General features: G+C 38.8%; 1 protein-coding gene across 8 annotated transcripts in view; it reads right to left on the bottom strand.

The window, feature by feature from the left end:
* Window positions 1-16,952, bottom strand: part of Qki (QKI, KH domain containing RNA binding) — a 1,257,190-nt gene that overhangs the window by 1,220,053 nt on the left and 20,185 nt on the right. For all 8 annotated transcript variants that reach the window (XR_007832573.1, XM_051164117.1, XM_051164118.1 and 5 more), the window contains exon 2: window positions 5,937-6,079. Coding sequence is in view for 7 of the 8 variants with exons in the window: in XM_051164117.1 (XP_051020074.1) it covers window positions 5,937-6,079 (143 nt within the window). In the remaining variant the exon portion in view is untranslated. The remainder of the gene's footprint in view (window positions 1-5,936; window positions 6,080-16,952) is intronic.

The following is a 16,952-nucleotide window of genomic DNA, read 5'->3' as shown; positions in this document are numbered from 1 at the left end:
TGCCTGTGATCTCAGCACTCAGGGAGGCAGAGGCAGGAGCATCTCTGTGAGTTCAAAGCCAGCCTAGGCTACAAAGTGAACCCAGGACAGCCAAGGCTACAAAGAGAAACCTTGTCTCAAAAAACCCAAGTTAATTAATTAATATGTTAGTTAATAATATAATATTAATATATTAATATAATAATGTTTATAAAAAACCTTGCAACATTGGTATTATTTTAGTAGTTCTGGGAATTAAACTGACAGCCTCACACATGCCAGGCAAGCACTCTAGCACTAGGCTGTATTCCCAACCATTACGTCTACCATTTCTATAATTGTAACTAGATACCAATCCTCGCATTATACCACATAATCAACAGAGTAGTAACTAAGCATACCCAATGAAACAAAACAAAACATGGCCGTCTCTAATCTAGGTAACAACAAAATGTATTTTGGGTAAATATTTAGCAGGGGCAGTCTGTTTTAGCCCAAAATACCTAAATAAATATATCAAGATGTCTTTGTGCGTGTGTGTGTGGAAGGGGGGCGGGGAGAGGGTTCTTGTCTCATTCATACATTCATATTAATTCTGGATAAAGTAACCAAGGTCTTCTGAATAAGTGCTATGTAATGAAAGACTTCTTACAAAACTATTCCAGTAAAACACTAACACCAACTCCTACTACAAAGAAAATTGCTAAGCAGTCAAAGAACAAGTGTTTTTTTGGAGGGGGGGGGGGTTGGTTTTTTGTTTGTTTGTTGTTGTTTGAGACAGGGTTTCTCTTGCACAGCCCTGGCTGTCCTGGAACTCACTCAGTAGATCCACCACCTGCCTCTGCCTCCCAAGTACTTGGATAAAGGGAGTACACCACCACACACGGCTAAACAAGATCTTAAATTGTTATATAATTGTTATAAGGCAGAACGATGCTCATCAAAACAGACTTGGAAAAGAAACGTAATTGTCCTTTTAGAAGCAAAATATGTAGGTTAGAAAATAAAATTGAGTGTAAAAGGTTTTAAGCCACAAATAGATGAGAGTGTCGATGACAGGGTGTGTTAGACTGTAGTTTACACACAAAGCCTTGTAAGCTCCTAAACCTTTACTTTCACCGTTGCTCCTTTACTCAAACCTCTAGGTAACTTACTATTCTGTTCTAAGTGTCAGGTACTTGCAGGTTCTCTTCCTGTCATTCTTTCCTTGATCCTTCATTGACTCCTCTCTCCATTCTTCCCACAACAAATAAACACAAGCTTCTTTCTGTGACTTCCTTGGAAGGCTCCTGAACCCTAAAGACAGGTGCTTTCCTCCTCTGAACAAGTTTGCATGCTCCTCTTACCACCTTTATCAAAGTAGCTTGTCATTCCGGAAGTTAGAGGTCACTATCTAAGTTTGTTAAAGCCATGGTGCTTTACATAATATAATGCAAGCTATAGGCAGGCAGGCAGGCAGGCAGGCAGGCAGGCAGGCAGGCAGGGTAGTTTAGACTATTAAAACAATAAACAGGGAGCTGAAATCTGAGGAAGGGAAAATTGCTAAGTGTTGCTAACCAAAAACAGAGCTGATTTAGCTCTCATTAAAAAAAAAAAAAAAAAAGTGAGATTTTAATTTTTTAAAAAATGAGTAAGACAGCACTTGGAAACAGTGGGGGCCACAGGTACAAACACAGGGAAGCAAAGTGCAGAGACATCAGTAAGACCGTGTCTGTAATAAAAGCAAAAATAGAACTCTAACAACAACAAACCTCCAAAAGTGACAACTGAAGCAAGAAATAATTAGAAGAAATTAAAGGACTACTATGAATAACCCTACCAACAAGCTGAACAAAGTAATGTTTAAATTCCAAAGTAGCATATGACTTACCAAACAGACTCAAGAGAGTAATCTAAATATGACAAGGAGTAAGATTACAAAGCAATTAAAAATTTCCCAACAAAGGAAAGCCTAACAAGCACATAAAGATACAAACATTTAAAGAATTAAACTAATCTGTCTCAAACTCTCCTACAAAATGAACAAAAGCACACTTTCAAGTTCTTCAACAACAAAGAATTCAAAAAAAAGAGTTTGTTTTTCTAAGATTAGGGACAATTCAAATATTCACATTCTCACTGCTTCTATTCAAACCAGTGTTAGAAGTCCTAGCCAGACTAAGCAGGCCAAAAAACGAAATTTAATGTTATCTAATGGTGGTGGGGGAGGCATTTAAACATGTCTCTTTTGCAATGGACATGATCTTCTATCTATTGGAAGCATTAAAGATTTCATTAAAAAAAAAAACAATTAAAAAAAACCTTAAATTCAGTAAAGTTGCAGGATATAGTTCCATGCCTATGTATTAACATCAAATAGCCAAAAGGAAAATTAAAGGCTGGAGAGATGGCTCAGTGCTTAAGAACATTTGCTGTTCTTCCAGAGGACCAGGGCTCAGTTCCAGCACCCACATGGCAGCTCACAACCATTTTTAACATCAGTTCCAGGGGAATCTGACACTCTCTTCTGACACCTTTGGCACCAGACAGGATGTGGTGCGCAGATATATAAACATCAAATTAAAACACACACACACAAGGGGCTGGAGCCACAGCTCAGAGGTTAAGAGCACTGACTGCTCTTCCAGAGGTCCTGAGTTCAATTCCCAACAACCACATGAGGCTCACAACCATCTATAATGTATTCTAATGCCCTCTTCTGGCCTGCAGGCGTGCAAGCAGGCAGAGCACTGTATACATAATAAATAAATCTTTTAAAAAACAAAAAAACAAAAAACATATACACACAAAATGAGAAAAAAAATCCACTTAAAATAACATTAAAAAAAAAAAAACAACCCACATTATCACATACGATGAGTGCCCATTTAGAAGACACCTGGCTTCACCTCTGTCCTCCACCTGCATGTGTACACAATATACGGCTGCCCAGACTCACGTACGCAAACATACCACACATGACAGGGAAGTAAGAAACAAATAAATAAGCTCTGGTATTGGCCGTGATTTTTAGATACAATATGAAAAAGAGCAGGCAACCAAAAGCAATACCAAGTGGGATAGGATTATTAACAAGAAAACAAAGCTTATGCACAGGAAGGGAATCATTAAGCAAAATGAAATGGCAAACCACAGATTAAGAAACAATGCCTGCAAGCCATCCATATATAAGAAATTAATATCCAGAACAGTGTATTCAGAACACAATATAAAACAAAGCAAACTATAACAAAAACTGATTTTAAAATAAACATGCAAAGGTCTTAAATATGTCTCCAAGAGGCACAAGAAAGGGGTGCTCACATGACTAGTCAGCACACAAGACACCATCTCACACCTGCTGGAATGACTTCTGTGCATATGTTAGCAAAGATGTGGACGGAAGGAAACACTTGTTCCTTACAGACGCAACAGCTGTAACCACACTCTCGGGGTATCCAATATCCTCTTCTGGCCTTCAGAAGTATTTCATGCATGTGGTATACACACATACATGCAGGCAAAACACACTTACACATAAAAATGAAATTTAAAGAACGCTTTTAATTGATGAATAAAGTCTTGCTTGAGATTGGAATAGAAATTCTAACACTTTATGAAATGACCCTAAACAATTCTGCCATTTTGTACTAAGTATTTATATGAATGAGCATCCTCAGCAATGATGATTATATAATTATATACCAACCAGCCCTGAGCAACACCAAAGATGTTCTACATCCTGCAAAATATTTAGAAAAGAATTAATTCTTGCTGTGTATATATGTATATACACACACATACACATGCACATTCATGGCTTCAAGAATCTGAAAACTAGGCTCTCCAGAGACCCGCAGACTCCTGCCGCTGAGGTTTTCTTCCAAGGCTCATGGGTTCCTATCTTACATAATTCTCTGCAATGCTCTATAATCGCCCAACAAAGCCTTGTAGCAAAAGCATCCTGAATTATTTGTATATTTGCAACCAAAACTACTTATAAAAATAGAATGTATATATTTAAGAATTAGCTAACTTTTATCTGAGGCATTCTTGACTACTTAACTGTTGTAGAATGCCTTTTTTTTTTTTTTTTTTTGCATGTGTGTACTATTAATTTAAAGTAGTCTCTACTGTTGCAACTTTGGTTAAAATTTGAAAAATTGCATTTGAAGACAGTGCAGCATTTTTCCTTTATTAGTTCATTTACTTGTGTAAAACTGAACATTTAAGAGTTGAAAAATGCTTTTAAAAATTACATTGGTGCAAGGGGTGCACAAAGTGTTCATAGGACAACTTATGAATGTGGGTCTCGGAAAATAAACTCTGGTGGCAAGGGTTCTTACCTGCTGAGCCAGCTCACCCACCAAAATACATGTTTAAAGATTTCAAATGAAGTTATACAATTTGCCATGACATTAAAATCTCTGATTGAAAAAAAAAAATAAATAAATAAAATAAAAAAATAAAAAAAATAAAATCTCTGATTGGAATTCTACCAGTGAAGTTGTGAACAATTTTGCTTAATAGTCTAATAAATATGAAAAGTGGCAAAGGAAAAAATTAGAATGTGTAAACTAACTAAAGTAAGCTGTACTAAAAAAAAAAAAAAAAAAAAAAAATCAAAGTTGTAAAATACCAAAAGTCCACCCCCTCCATTAATTTAAGACACTTATACTTTAAATGAAGTATTAATCTCTGAATAACAAGTCTGAAAAACATTTTTAACATTATAGTCACTCTTTATTTCATTTGCTTGCAATAAATATTCTCATATGTAACAGCCATTATTTTTCCTTTATATATTCAGTAAGAAGCAGATGGCTATTATGTGCCAGTATTACAGGGTGAATAACAAAACGATGGCAGGAATTCCCAAAGGCTCTTGTTTTATATACAACACATTCTGCTAGGGCAATGGTTCCCCAACCTTCTTATGCTGCGACCCTCTAATATAGCTCCTCATGTTGTCATGACCCCCAGCCATAACAGTGTTTCCATAACTGGATTTGATACTGTTATAAAATATAATCTAAATATCTGATATGCAGGATGTGATATGCGGCCTCTTTGAAAAGGTCATTTAGGACTCCTATCCTGCAAAGGGGTTGTGACCCACAGGTTGAAAACCACTGTACTAGGGTGAAAGAAAAATTAAAAACTCTAGGTAACAGTCCTGCAGAAGTGAAGTGTGGAAGGTAGGAACTGCGGGAGGGGTGGGTATGGACAGACCCAGGTGGCTTTTGTGAAAACTGGTCCAGGAAAGCCTCTGTGAAGGGACAGTTAGACTCGACCACACTTAAGGAAAAGCAGCAGCCAGTGACAGTGAACAGTATATAGATGACAGAAATGTCTTGAAGCTGAAAGTAGGAAGGCCAATGTGAGTACACTAGAGAGAAGTGAGAAACGCATTTAAGATGAGGGCAGAGAAATAGAATCAACTTTTTCACATGGGGTTTTGTAACAAAAGGCAGAGCCTGGAGGTACTTCAGAATCAGCTGGCACAGGAAAAGACTGTTTCCAACTGAACACTGGAGACTGGTTGAGCAACTGACTACTTGGGGGAAAGAAAGATCAGACCAGGAGTCCCTCTCACAGACTGTAGGCTGGAGGCAGCCATACAGCCCAGCACTCACTTTATAGGGAGAATGACGTGGTCCAAGCTGCAGCCTCACTGTGTGAAGACACCAGAGCTGCACTTGGTCTTTAACATTCGGAACTAAAGTCTTCCCACAATTCTTGGCCTCATTCTGAAATCCCAAAGTTTTCACCATAAGTATTTCCCAAAGTGACATAGCAAAAATCAAATGGAAATATACCTTACAGAGAAAAATAATTAGCCACACAAAATTATTCCCATTTCCAATTCCATACTCAATTCTTTTAAAGCAGCTGATAATACACACTTATTACAAAAGTTATCTCCTCACATATTAGCGAAGCAGAGAACCATGAACAAAACAACAAGAAGTACTTACATCTGGGTACTCTTTTACCGGCACATACAGTTTCTCTTGTAACTGAACAAGAGGCCCCACAGCATCAGGCAACTCTGCGCTCCTTTTCTCTGTACTGCCATTTAACGTGTCATTGTACATGTCTTTCCGTACTCTGCTAATTTCTGTTAAAAGTAAAAAAAATTTAAATGTGTTAGACAAAAAAATATTCAGGAAAGGGACGAGGTGTTTCATTGATAAAATGTTAACACTCCAGTGAGCAGCTGTCGACCCTTCCTGTCATTCTCTGGATTCAATCTGTTAACAAGATGATAGCCCTCATTTTTACTACAAATCAAATTTATACCAACCATTTAACACATCTTATTAAAATGAACTTTAGATTAGAGACTCTCAGCTATAATCGTATATATTTAGTTTACCTAAGATTTCCATGTTTAAAAATGAGGCCAGCCATCTTAAATCATAGCTTTAGCTATATAATAGTCATAACACATACCAAAGAACACAAAATACCAAAAGCTTTTATTTTTCATAAATAATCTACTTCAGTAAGATTTGGTCACCACTTTATTGGAAATCTCAATATCTTTAACCCACTGAAGATGCTCAACAGACAACACATAAAAAGTTTGGCCAATGTCTGAGTGTGGTGTACAAATTCAGCAGTTAAAGCTATGGAAAGAAAAGGGTAGGCTGACAAAACTAACTGAACCCTATGCAAAGCAACATTCCAGGGAAGAGGAACAGGCCCCAACTAACAACACAACAGTAGGAACAGAGAACCAGAGAAGACAAGTACCAAGCAAGGCAAAGTCGGGAAACAAACGGCAACGGTGCCTTGGACTAGACCACTAAAGTTAAGATTGATGAAAGTTTTCAAGGGAAAGATAGTTAACAGAAAATAAACCATACTGGGTTAATAAATAAAACCTAAATTAAAAAAGCAAAGATAACAAAAATCAATGACTTTTACCCCACCCAATCTATAGTATAATTCATAGGTATAAATGTATTTTTGAAAAACATGAAAATTGTATTTTAATGAATCAAATCCTATAAAGAAAAGGGACTCCTCCACAAAATATTTAATGGGTTTCATCAACGTATCAGCACACAGGCCTGCACACTGGAACATACTATCATTATAATAAGGTATTCCATTATTAAAGCTGACTGGACACATATATAACTGTTTCTCCATTCTATACAGTAATGACTCCTTTTTAAAAAGGAGGAAGACAAAATAAATAAATAAATAAAATACAATTTTAAAAAGAACACTTTTTCACTGCAGTAAATATATCTTATATATCCCAAATGTGCAATTTTAAAGTATTCACATTAAGAAATTGTCAAATACAAATGCACTACAATTTTCCTAACTATTTAATTAACTCAGTTGTCAGTAAAATCTACAAGAAAAGGTACAATCCAAGTGTTCTTAATCAGTTATAAAATCTTAACCACTCAAAGATTTGCACACTTTTCTCTTTTGATGATCAGCAAATAGAATCATCAAGTGTGGACTAAACTAACAGAAGATTGAGCCATCTTGCCAGCCCCTCTACAAGTTATCTTTTTACCTCTAAATATTAATTAAATTAAATTTAAATTACATGTATATCCTTAATTTTTATGTCTCTGATAAAAGTAGTGGTTAATATTTTTTATCATTTTAATTTCTTCACAAACTAGGCAATTCTTGTCATGACATGAGCATACCACCAGAATAGAGTCCACTAACTGTTTTTAAAAACTTTAAACCTTAAAAACTACACCCAGGCCAGGCATGGTAGCACACGCCTTTAATCCCAGCACTCGAGAGGCAGAGTTGGAGTCAATCCTGGTCTATAATGAGAGTCCAGGATATCCAGGGCTACGCAGCGAAACCCTGTCGAAAAACCAAAACAAAACAAAAAAACTGTATGCAGCAGTTCTCAGCCTGTGTGTCACAACCCCTCTGGGGGGTTGCATATAATATATTTAGATTATAATTTATTACAGTAGCAAAATTACAGTTATGAAGTAACAACAACATAATTTTATGGTTGGGAGGATCACCACACATGAGGAACGGTAGAAAAGGACCACCAGGGCTACAGATGGTCTAGTGGTCAAGTGTACTTATAGCTCTTGAAAAGGACTCAGGATCAATTTCCAGTACCCATACAGGGGCTCACAACTAACGAGTTCTAGGGAACTTGATCCCCTTCTCTGAGCTCCTCAGGCACCAAGAACACACATGCAGACCAAACACGCTAGAGAGCGAGAGCGAGCGAGCAGGGAGGGGGTCTGAGAGGTTGAGAGCATGTATGTGCTCTTCTTACAGAGGACCTGAGTTGGGTTCCCAGCACATTGATCAGGCATCTAACAACCCAATGTACCTCCAGTTCCAGATGAATGAAAAACACCTCTGGCATCCAGGCACATCTGCACTCAAGTGCACGTATTAACAGACACATTCACATAATTAAAAATAAATCTTAAATTATATGTAGTATAGGTGGGAAAGCTGTAAGTAGAATTCATAAGCTAAAAACAACAACAACAACAAAGTATAAGGCTAGGGATGGAGGCCAGTGATGATGGAGAGTGGGGAAATGGTGTTTGCTGCTACAAATGCAAAAGCAGTTCTAAGCAATCAAGAGGACAGCCAGCACCAAAACAAAATGGAGGGCTAGAGAGCTGTGGTAGAGTGGCAGAGTGCTCACACAACACGTGCAAGGCCCTGGATTCAGTCTCAGGACGAGGGTAGTTTGCAACTGCAAGAATAGTTCAGTATGTGAAAATGTGTGATTATAAAATAACACTGTATTAATCCTTTGAGAATTTGATGTAACTCATTTTGAACACACACACCACACACACACCACACACACACACACACACACACACACACACTCTCTCTCTCTCTCTCTCTCTCTCTCTCTCTCTCTCTCTCTCTCTCTCTCTCTCTCTCTCTCTCTCTCTCTCTCTCTCTCTCTCTCTCTCTCCCCTTCCAGATCTAACCTCTTCACCTTCACGGCCCTCTCCGCCCAACTTCTAGTTTATGTTTTTTGTTTTGTTTTGTTCTGAACATATGAAGTACAATGTGTTACCCAACTACTTCTTGGGAGTGGGGCCAGCTCTGATGAGTGACTGGCCTACCATTTAAAAAAGCTGACTCCCCCTCTTCTAGAAGCTATCAAATGTTAATAGCTCCCTAACTTGTGGTGGGATTTGGTCACCACTGTTCCCTCTCTTCTGGGACTCTATCTGGCTTAAGCTGTGACCACTGCTCTAAATCCCTATGTACAAGGGTCTTTTGTGTCTGAAAACAATGTTTCCCATTTATAATCTTTCCATAGCCTCTTTAGGGATGATCCTTGAGCCTTGGGGTGATAAGCATATCCCATTTCAGGCTGAGCACTCCCAAGTCTCTTAGTCTCTGTACAGTGACCAGTTGAGGGACCGACCCTGTACTGTTAACTGCCATATACTACAAAATAACTTCTCTGATCAAGATGCACTGATCTCACTCAGGATAATTACTATTGTAAGAAACTGTCATAATGTAATAGATAAAGAAAAGAAAAAAAAACTTATGACCTGTTCAGGTAAAAAAAAAAAATTAGAACACAAAGATAACTAACTGTAAATGATTAGAAAAATTCAGTTAAGATGGCATTAAATATTCATATAAATAAAACAGAACTTTATACAAACTATCAATTAGGTGATATAATACATCAACCTCTTAACTTGTATTTTTTCCCTTCGCTCTCTTTTTTTTTGGGGGGGGGGGTTGTTTTCTGGTTTTCAAGACAGGGTCTCTCTGTGTATCCTTGACTGTCCTGGACTTGCTTTTTAGACCAGGCTGGCCTCCAACTCACAGCCATCCACCTGCCTCTGCCTCCCAAGTACTGGGATTAAAGACGTGCGCAACCACCGCCTGGCATTAACTTGTATTTCTATATATACCTGAGCAATTCTTTGATCAATAACAGAGTTCTATGAGCTGTCACCCACTTTATCTCTAGCTCCTAGAATACTGCCTGGATCATAGTGGGCCTTCAATAAGGACTTGGCAGGGTGAGTACATGGATAGGAAAATAAAGGGGAGAACAGGCTAGGTCCCAAATAAAGGCTGCACAAGTCAAACTCTAAGCTTGCAAAAAAAAGTTTAGTCTATTGTAAGTGTTGCACCTGACTTTTCAGTCTTAAAGGCTTGTAACTCTAATAACAGAATGCAAATAATGTACAAGATAGTGCTAATAGGAAAATAAAAATAACTAAAACAGAATTGTAGTCCTCCAGATTACGAACTAATTCATTGTTAGAACCTAAGCAAGTGAATACTATCTTTCTAGCCAGAAAAGCATTAGCAATTTGTGATACAATATTTGTAATGTTCCAGTCAGAATAAATTCTGATTCCAGTTCTAATAGTAACTCTGTGATTTGGGATAAGTCTATTATTTAATATCTCTGTACTGGTGCCTCATATAATTATAACTCACTTACTGATTGGCTCAACTAAATCCAATTCTTTAGAATTCCACTTTCTTTTTTCTTCCCCCTCAAGCCCCATGCTCAAAACTGCTCCTTCCCTAAATCCTAACATCAGAGATTCTGCCAACACTATCCTAACAAGTTAGTGTGATCACATCCAGATCACCACAGAAACTTGCAATGGGCTTAGGGGGTGTTCTAGTCCTCATGGTGGGCTCACAGATGTGTTCCTTTATAAAGCACATATATGAGTCATAACAATTGAATATATTCTCCTGTCAAATATTAAATAAATAATAATGCTGAAATGCTCCACATATATCAGCATGTTACAGCAGTGGTTTGTTTTTGTTGTTGTTTTTTGTTTTTCAAGACAGGGTTTTTCTGTGTAGCCTTGACTATCCTAAACTCACTTTATAGACAAGGCTAGCCTCGAACTCACAGCAATCCACCTGCCTCTGCTTCCTAAGTGCTGGGATTAAAGGTGTGCGCCACCAACCGCCCAGCTACAACAGTGGTTTGGGATCAAAGTTCAAACCATTAGTATTTAAAATTTCCACTACAATAACTCCTAAATTGGACATTCATTTTCCAACGATATATTCCCATGATTAAGAAAGACTGTTTCTTAAAAACAGCTCTGAAGTTCTAAGCATTAAATTTGTTTTTCTGAGAGAGAAAAAAAAAAAAAAAAAACCAAAACCCAAAAATACAAACAAACAAACAAAAAACCTTCCAATCCTAAAACATCAGCCACCAGGTGCCACTTAGGAGCCTAATAAATACTCAAGAAATTTTTCTGATATCTAAGTACCCTGTAAACTACCCAACATATTTCTATGCCCTCCGATGTATTTAGAGGTATCCAATTGGTTAAAGTTTCTTTAAAAGTATAAAAGCACCCAACATTCCTTATCAAAGACTAAAGTCTACTTCCTGTGGTAAAGAGCACTAACTCCTTAGCAAGTGTAGTATGTCGTGGTCACTGTTGGTGGAGCTGAGGCAAGTCTCTACTGCTCCCTTTCTCCACACCTGTGCATTTAGACAGCAGCAAACAATTTACATGTTTTCTTGTTTACCTTCTGAATACTCAGAATGATGTTGATCTGCTGAGTTAAGATGACTGCCAATGTCATAAATTGCTTTTTGCTTGCTTGGTTATCAAAACAGCAGCAGACCTTATACTTGATCAATCTCAACACTAGGTGCGCACTCTCTGGTGTGGTAGGGGTGGGGTCCGTGTTGTACACTAGGTGCGCACTCTCTGGTGTGGTAGGGGTGGGGTCCGTGTTGTACACTAGGTGCGCACTCTCTGGTGTGGTAGGGCTGGGGTCCGTGTTGTACACTAGGTGAGCACTCTCTGGTGTGGTAGGGGTGAGGTCCGTGTTGTACACTAGGTGAGCACTCTCTGGTGTGGTAGGGGTGGGGTCCGTGTTGTACACTAGGTGCGCACTCTCTGGTGTGGTAGGGGTGAGGTCCGTGTTGTACACTAGGTGCGCACTCTCTGGTGTGGTAGGGGTGGGGTCCGTGTTGTACACTAGGTGCGCACTCTCTGGTGTGGTAGGGGTGGGGTCCGTGTTGTACACTAGGTGCGCACTCTCTGGTGTGGTAGGGGTGGGGTCCGTGTTGTACACTAGGTGCGCACTCTCTGGTGTGGTAGGGGTGGGGTCCGTGTTGTACACTAGGTGCGCACTCTCTGGTGTGGTAGGGCTGGGGTCCGTGTTGTACACTAGGTGCGCACTCTCTGGTGTGGTAGGTGTGGGGTCCGTGTTGTACACTAGGTGCGCACTCTCTGGTGTGGTAGGGGTGGGGTCTGTGTTGTACACTAGGTGTGCACTCTCTGCTGTGGTAGGGGTGGGGTCCGTGTTGTACACTAGGTGCGCACTCTCTGGTGTGGTAGGGGTGGGGTCCGTGGGTCCGTGTTGTACACTAGGTGCGCACTCTCTGCTGTGGTAGGGGTGGGGTCCGTGTTGTACACTAGGTGTGCACTCTCTGCTGTGGTAGGGGTGGGGTCCGTGTTGTACACTAGGTGTGCACTCTCTGCTGTGGTAGGGGTGGGGTCCGTGTTGTACACTAGGTGCGCACTCTCTGGTGTGGTAGGGGTGGGGTCCGTGTTGTACACTAGGTGTGCACTCTCTGGTGTGGTAGGGGTGGGGTCCGTGTTGTACACTAGGTGTGCACTCTCTGCTGTGGTAGGGGTGGGGTCCGTGTTGTACACTAGGTGTGCACTCTCTGGTGTGGTAGGGGTGGGGTCCGTGTTGTACACTAGGTGCGCACTCTCTGCTGTGGTAGGGGTGGGGTCCGTGTTGTACACTAGGTGTGCACTCTCTGCTGTGGTAGGGGTGGGGTCCGTGTTGTACACTGTCTCATTCACTAACACAGCCCAGGCTGACATCCAACTCACAGTGCTCCTGCTGCAGCCTAGGTGCTTGGAGCACAGCCCTCCTCTATCACACCCAAGGCCGCCCTCCTCCAGGTCCATCAGATCACAAGGAACCTACAGTTTGTGCCATTAAGTTCAGATATAAAAACTTCACCTTTTTAGCATTTGGGTTTTGTCCTATTTCACATGTTTCCTCAAGGAGACAGTCGGTGACCATACTTTTTATCCTTCAGATTTGTGTTTAGGACTGAAAACTTGATCTAGTTATACCATCTGCATCATCTCCCATTTCTCTGCTTAATTACCTTGACTTTTTTCTCTTTTTCTAACTAAGCTCAACTGTCAGTTAACTCTGTTCCTAGCAGGAATTACTAAGGAAGCAGGTCTGTTTGTTTTCCACTTGCTATTCTGTATCATCTAGATTAATCTTTGTCCCCTCCCCTTAGTGTACCTAATTAGGTTTATTATTCCCCTGATGTTTCGGTTCAGTTCACTATTTGCCTCTGGCATTTTCTTTCCTATCACTTTTACTGTATTGGTACATGGCTGTACTAACTACAATGTTAGCTACTTTGCATTGCCAGTATCAAGGACAACATAGGAAAACATCAGAGGATAGAAAAAAGAGCTGAAGAAGTTTAAATTAAAGACTTTTGTCATAATGTGTAATTTCAATAATATTAATACTAGAAGACCCAATAGAAATAAAACAGCTCTATTTAACTTTCTGATATAGACTTTTCAACAAATTGAAATCTAATAAATTATGAGAAAATACACCCTGTTAATAAACTAACAAAGCAATTAATGGTTAACAAGCAATACAGAGAAACAAAATACATTAAAGTTTCAGGACTTAAAATAATGCTATTTTTTAAAAAGCTATAAAATACTGGATATTTTTCAAAGAGAGCACATCTTTTATATTGTACTGATCCTAGTTGCTCAAATGGCCATATTTTATCTAGGTTTTTAGCTAAACATTTTTATCTGCATTTTCTCTATGTATCACACTTAAATCCATCAAGGCATGCCCTACATAATATAACTAGAAATACAGAAAGTCGTGAAGGTTACACTTTACTTGATCGGGACCATTTGTTTTTAAACTGACATTTTTCATTGACTTGAGTAAATTAAGAGCCCATATTTATACACACATGCTTTAATTATACATGGGCTTAATAAGGAATGTTAACAAAAAAGTCTTCACCTTTCGACACTAGTTTAAATGTATTCTATTACTTGTTATTTGCAATTCATCTTCTGATGAGTATTACAGTAACACACCAATACAAACAGCAAAGTAAGGGTTCAGTATCTAAGATCTTAACAAATGAGTTTTTCTTAACATGATGTTCACTAAATCTTAGAACAATATTAGAAATCTGTATCAGAAGAACAATTATCCTTCATACAGAAGCAGCTGGGATGTAGCCATATGTACTTAGGATTAACAGCTCTTTCCTATGCCATCCTCAGAAGAAAAAACAAAGAAAAAAAGACAACTCATAATTTACCATATACAAAGTTTAAAGTTATTTTGAGCAGAGCAAATTCATAGAACATATTACTTCACTTCCCTTATTTTAAGAAACTACACCCACAGCTGGCTCAAATAAATTAAAAACATGCTATTACAGAATAGATTACTACTTAGTGAGATGGTTTTCTTGTACTAAATAAATAAAATCTCGTTTAATTTAAAGGCATTTGCTTTCAAATTAGAAAAAAAAAAAAATCAAGCCTTTGATAATTCCAGTGCGCCTTATTTGGGGAGTTAAATTGCACTTCATATCTCAAAATTAAAACTAAAACGTCTTTCCAAAGAAAAACTACATTAAAAATGTAGTTGACTGGAAAACATGAAAATTGACAATATATAATAAGCAAATAGTGTTGCTCATGAGTACTCGAATTAAAAGTACTGTAAAACTGCTATATTACTAAAAATAATTTACAAAACCAAGTCAGTTTTATTCAAAATTCCATTAAAACTAAAAAAAAAAAAAAAAAAAAAAAAAAATCTAAAATTCATATGAAACACACACACACACACACACACACACACACACACACACACACACACACACACACACACCCACACACGTCAAATAAGTAACCCCAAGGAAATATAACAATGCTAGAAGTTTCAATCAGCACCCAGTTATTACTAGATTCATGGCAACAGAAACTACATGGCAGTGACACAAAACCAGACAGCAAGATCCAGAAATAAACCAACACCGCTAGAACTAATGATTTTAAATAAGGGCACCGAAAGAATAAATTAGAAAAAGGACACTCTGAACAAAAAGTGTGAGAAAACTGGATATCCACATGTAGAATAATGGAGTCAGATCCATATCTTTCATCCTGTATGTAGAACTCAATTCAAAATGGATCAAAGACCTTAACATAAGACAGGAAACTCTCAAATGCTACAAGGAAAACACTTTAAGGAACAGGAATAGACAAAAACATTCTGAAAGGACTCCAATAGCCCAGGAAATAACAAGAATTAACAAATTAACATGTTAAAAGAGCATCTGTACAGCAAAGAAGAAATTAACAGCAACAGCCTACAGATTGCGAATAAAAGCTCTGTCAACTATAGATGTCTGACAGAAGATTAATAATTGTAATCCACAAATAACAAAATTAAACTTCAAAAGAACAAGTCATTCACAGAATGAGCAAATGGAATCTCCATGAGTAGAAATGGCCAATAAACAATATAAAAAACTGTCCAACATCCTTTATCATGAAGGAAGCTCAAACTATATTGAGATTCCATCCCTCAGGAAAACATGTGCTGCCAAGATATGGAAAGACAAACCCTCTCACACTAGTGGGTGTGGTGCAGCCACTGTAGAAATCACTACAGACACTCTTCAGCAAACTAAAAACAGAAATGCCGTATGGTCCAGCTATTCCACTCCTGGACATATAACCAAAAACAAACAAAAAACCCAAAGTCAAGAACTGGAGAGAGATGGCTCAGTAGTAAAAAGCACGCTACACTTCCAGAAGGCTGAAGTTCAACTCTCTCAGACACATGCCAGGCAGCTCAAAATCATCTCAACTCCAGCTCCAGGGGATCCAATGTCTCTGGGTTGTACAGATAACTGCACTCACATGCACAAACTTACATACAGATTCACACACTTCCACATAATTTAAATATATATAAATTCTTTTAATAATCAAAGTGAGAGTATCACAGAGATCTGCACACCTATTCTTATTGTAGTACTAATGGCAAGAGGCAAGACATGACAATAGTCCAGGTGTTCATCAACGGATGAATGTATAAAGAAAATGTATTATATACACACCTTATACATACACCAAAACAAAAGACAAACAACAATGACAACAAAAACAGAGTTTTATTTAGCTATAAAAAAACCAGATTTTGCAAGGCGAGGTGGCACATGCTTATAATCCCAGCACTTGGAAAGCAGAAGCAAGCAGATTACTATGAGTTCAAAACCAGCCTGGTCTATGAAGGGAGTCCAGAACAGCCAAGGCAACAGAGAAACCTTGTCTCAAAAACAAAAACAACAAAAAGCACTACTTAGGAGCATTGCAATTTTTATTAATCCTTCCTTTCCTACTTACAAGCGGCGGGGGGGGGGGGGGGGGGGGGCGCAGGGGGGGGGCGAGGGGGGGGGGGGGGCCCCCCCGCGGCGGGCACTCCAGACATAGAAAGTAAGAGCTCTTTAAAATGTACTATGATAAACTTTTGAACTTTTGAATTGTTAATCAAGTTCATGCTCTCTGTCTCTCTCCGCCCACCTCATTGTGTGTGCTGGGGGGTGGGGGGTCGGGAGGTGGAAAGCGGGTTTATCTAGGTAGCTTTGGCTGTCCTGGGACTAGCTCTGTAGATCAGACTGATCTATCTACTCTGTGTCTGCCTCCCAAGTGCTGGGATTACAGTCCTGCGCCACCAACTCGAGGCTTCTGTATTTTTTTCAAATCTGGTCCTCTTGTGTCTTTTTACGCATTTATTGTATACATGAACACTCATGCTGCATACTTGTGTAAGTCAGAACACAACTTTAAGAAGCCTGTTCTCTTCTTCCACCAAAAGTTTCAGTGATTAAAGGGCTTGAAGGCTTACTTAGCAAGTACATGCCTTCCTGCTGAGCCATCTCA

This window comes from Acomys russatus, chromosome 21 (assembly GCF_903995435.1).
Source record: "Acomys russatus chromosome 21, mAcoRus1.1, whole genome shotgun sequence".
Classification (NCBI taxonomy): domain Eukaryota; kingdom Metazoa; phylum Chordata; class Mammalia; order Rodentia; family Muridae; genus Acomys; species Acomys russatus.
This window is presented reverse-complemented; position numbering and strand designations above follow the sequence as displayed.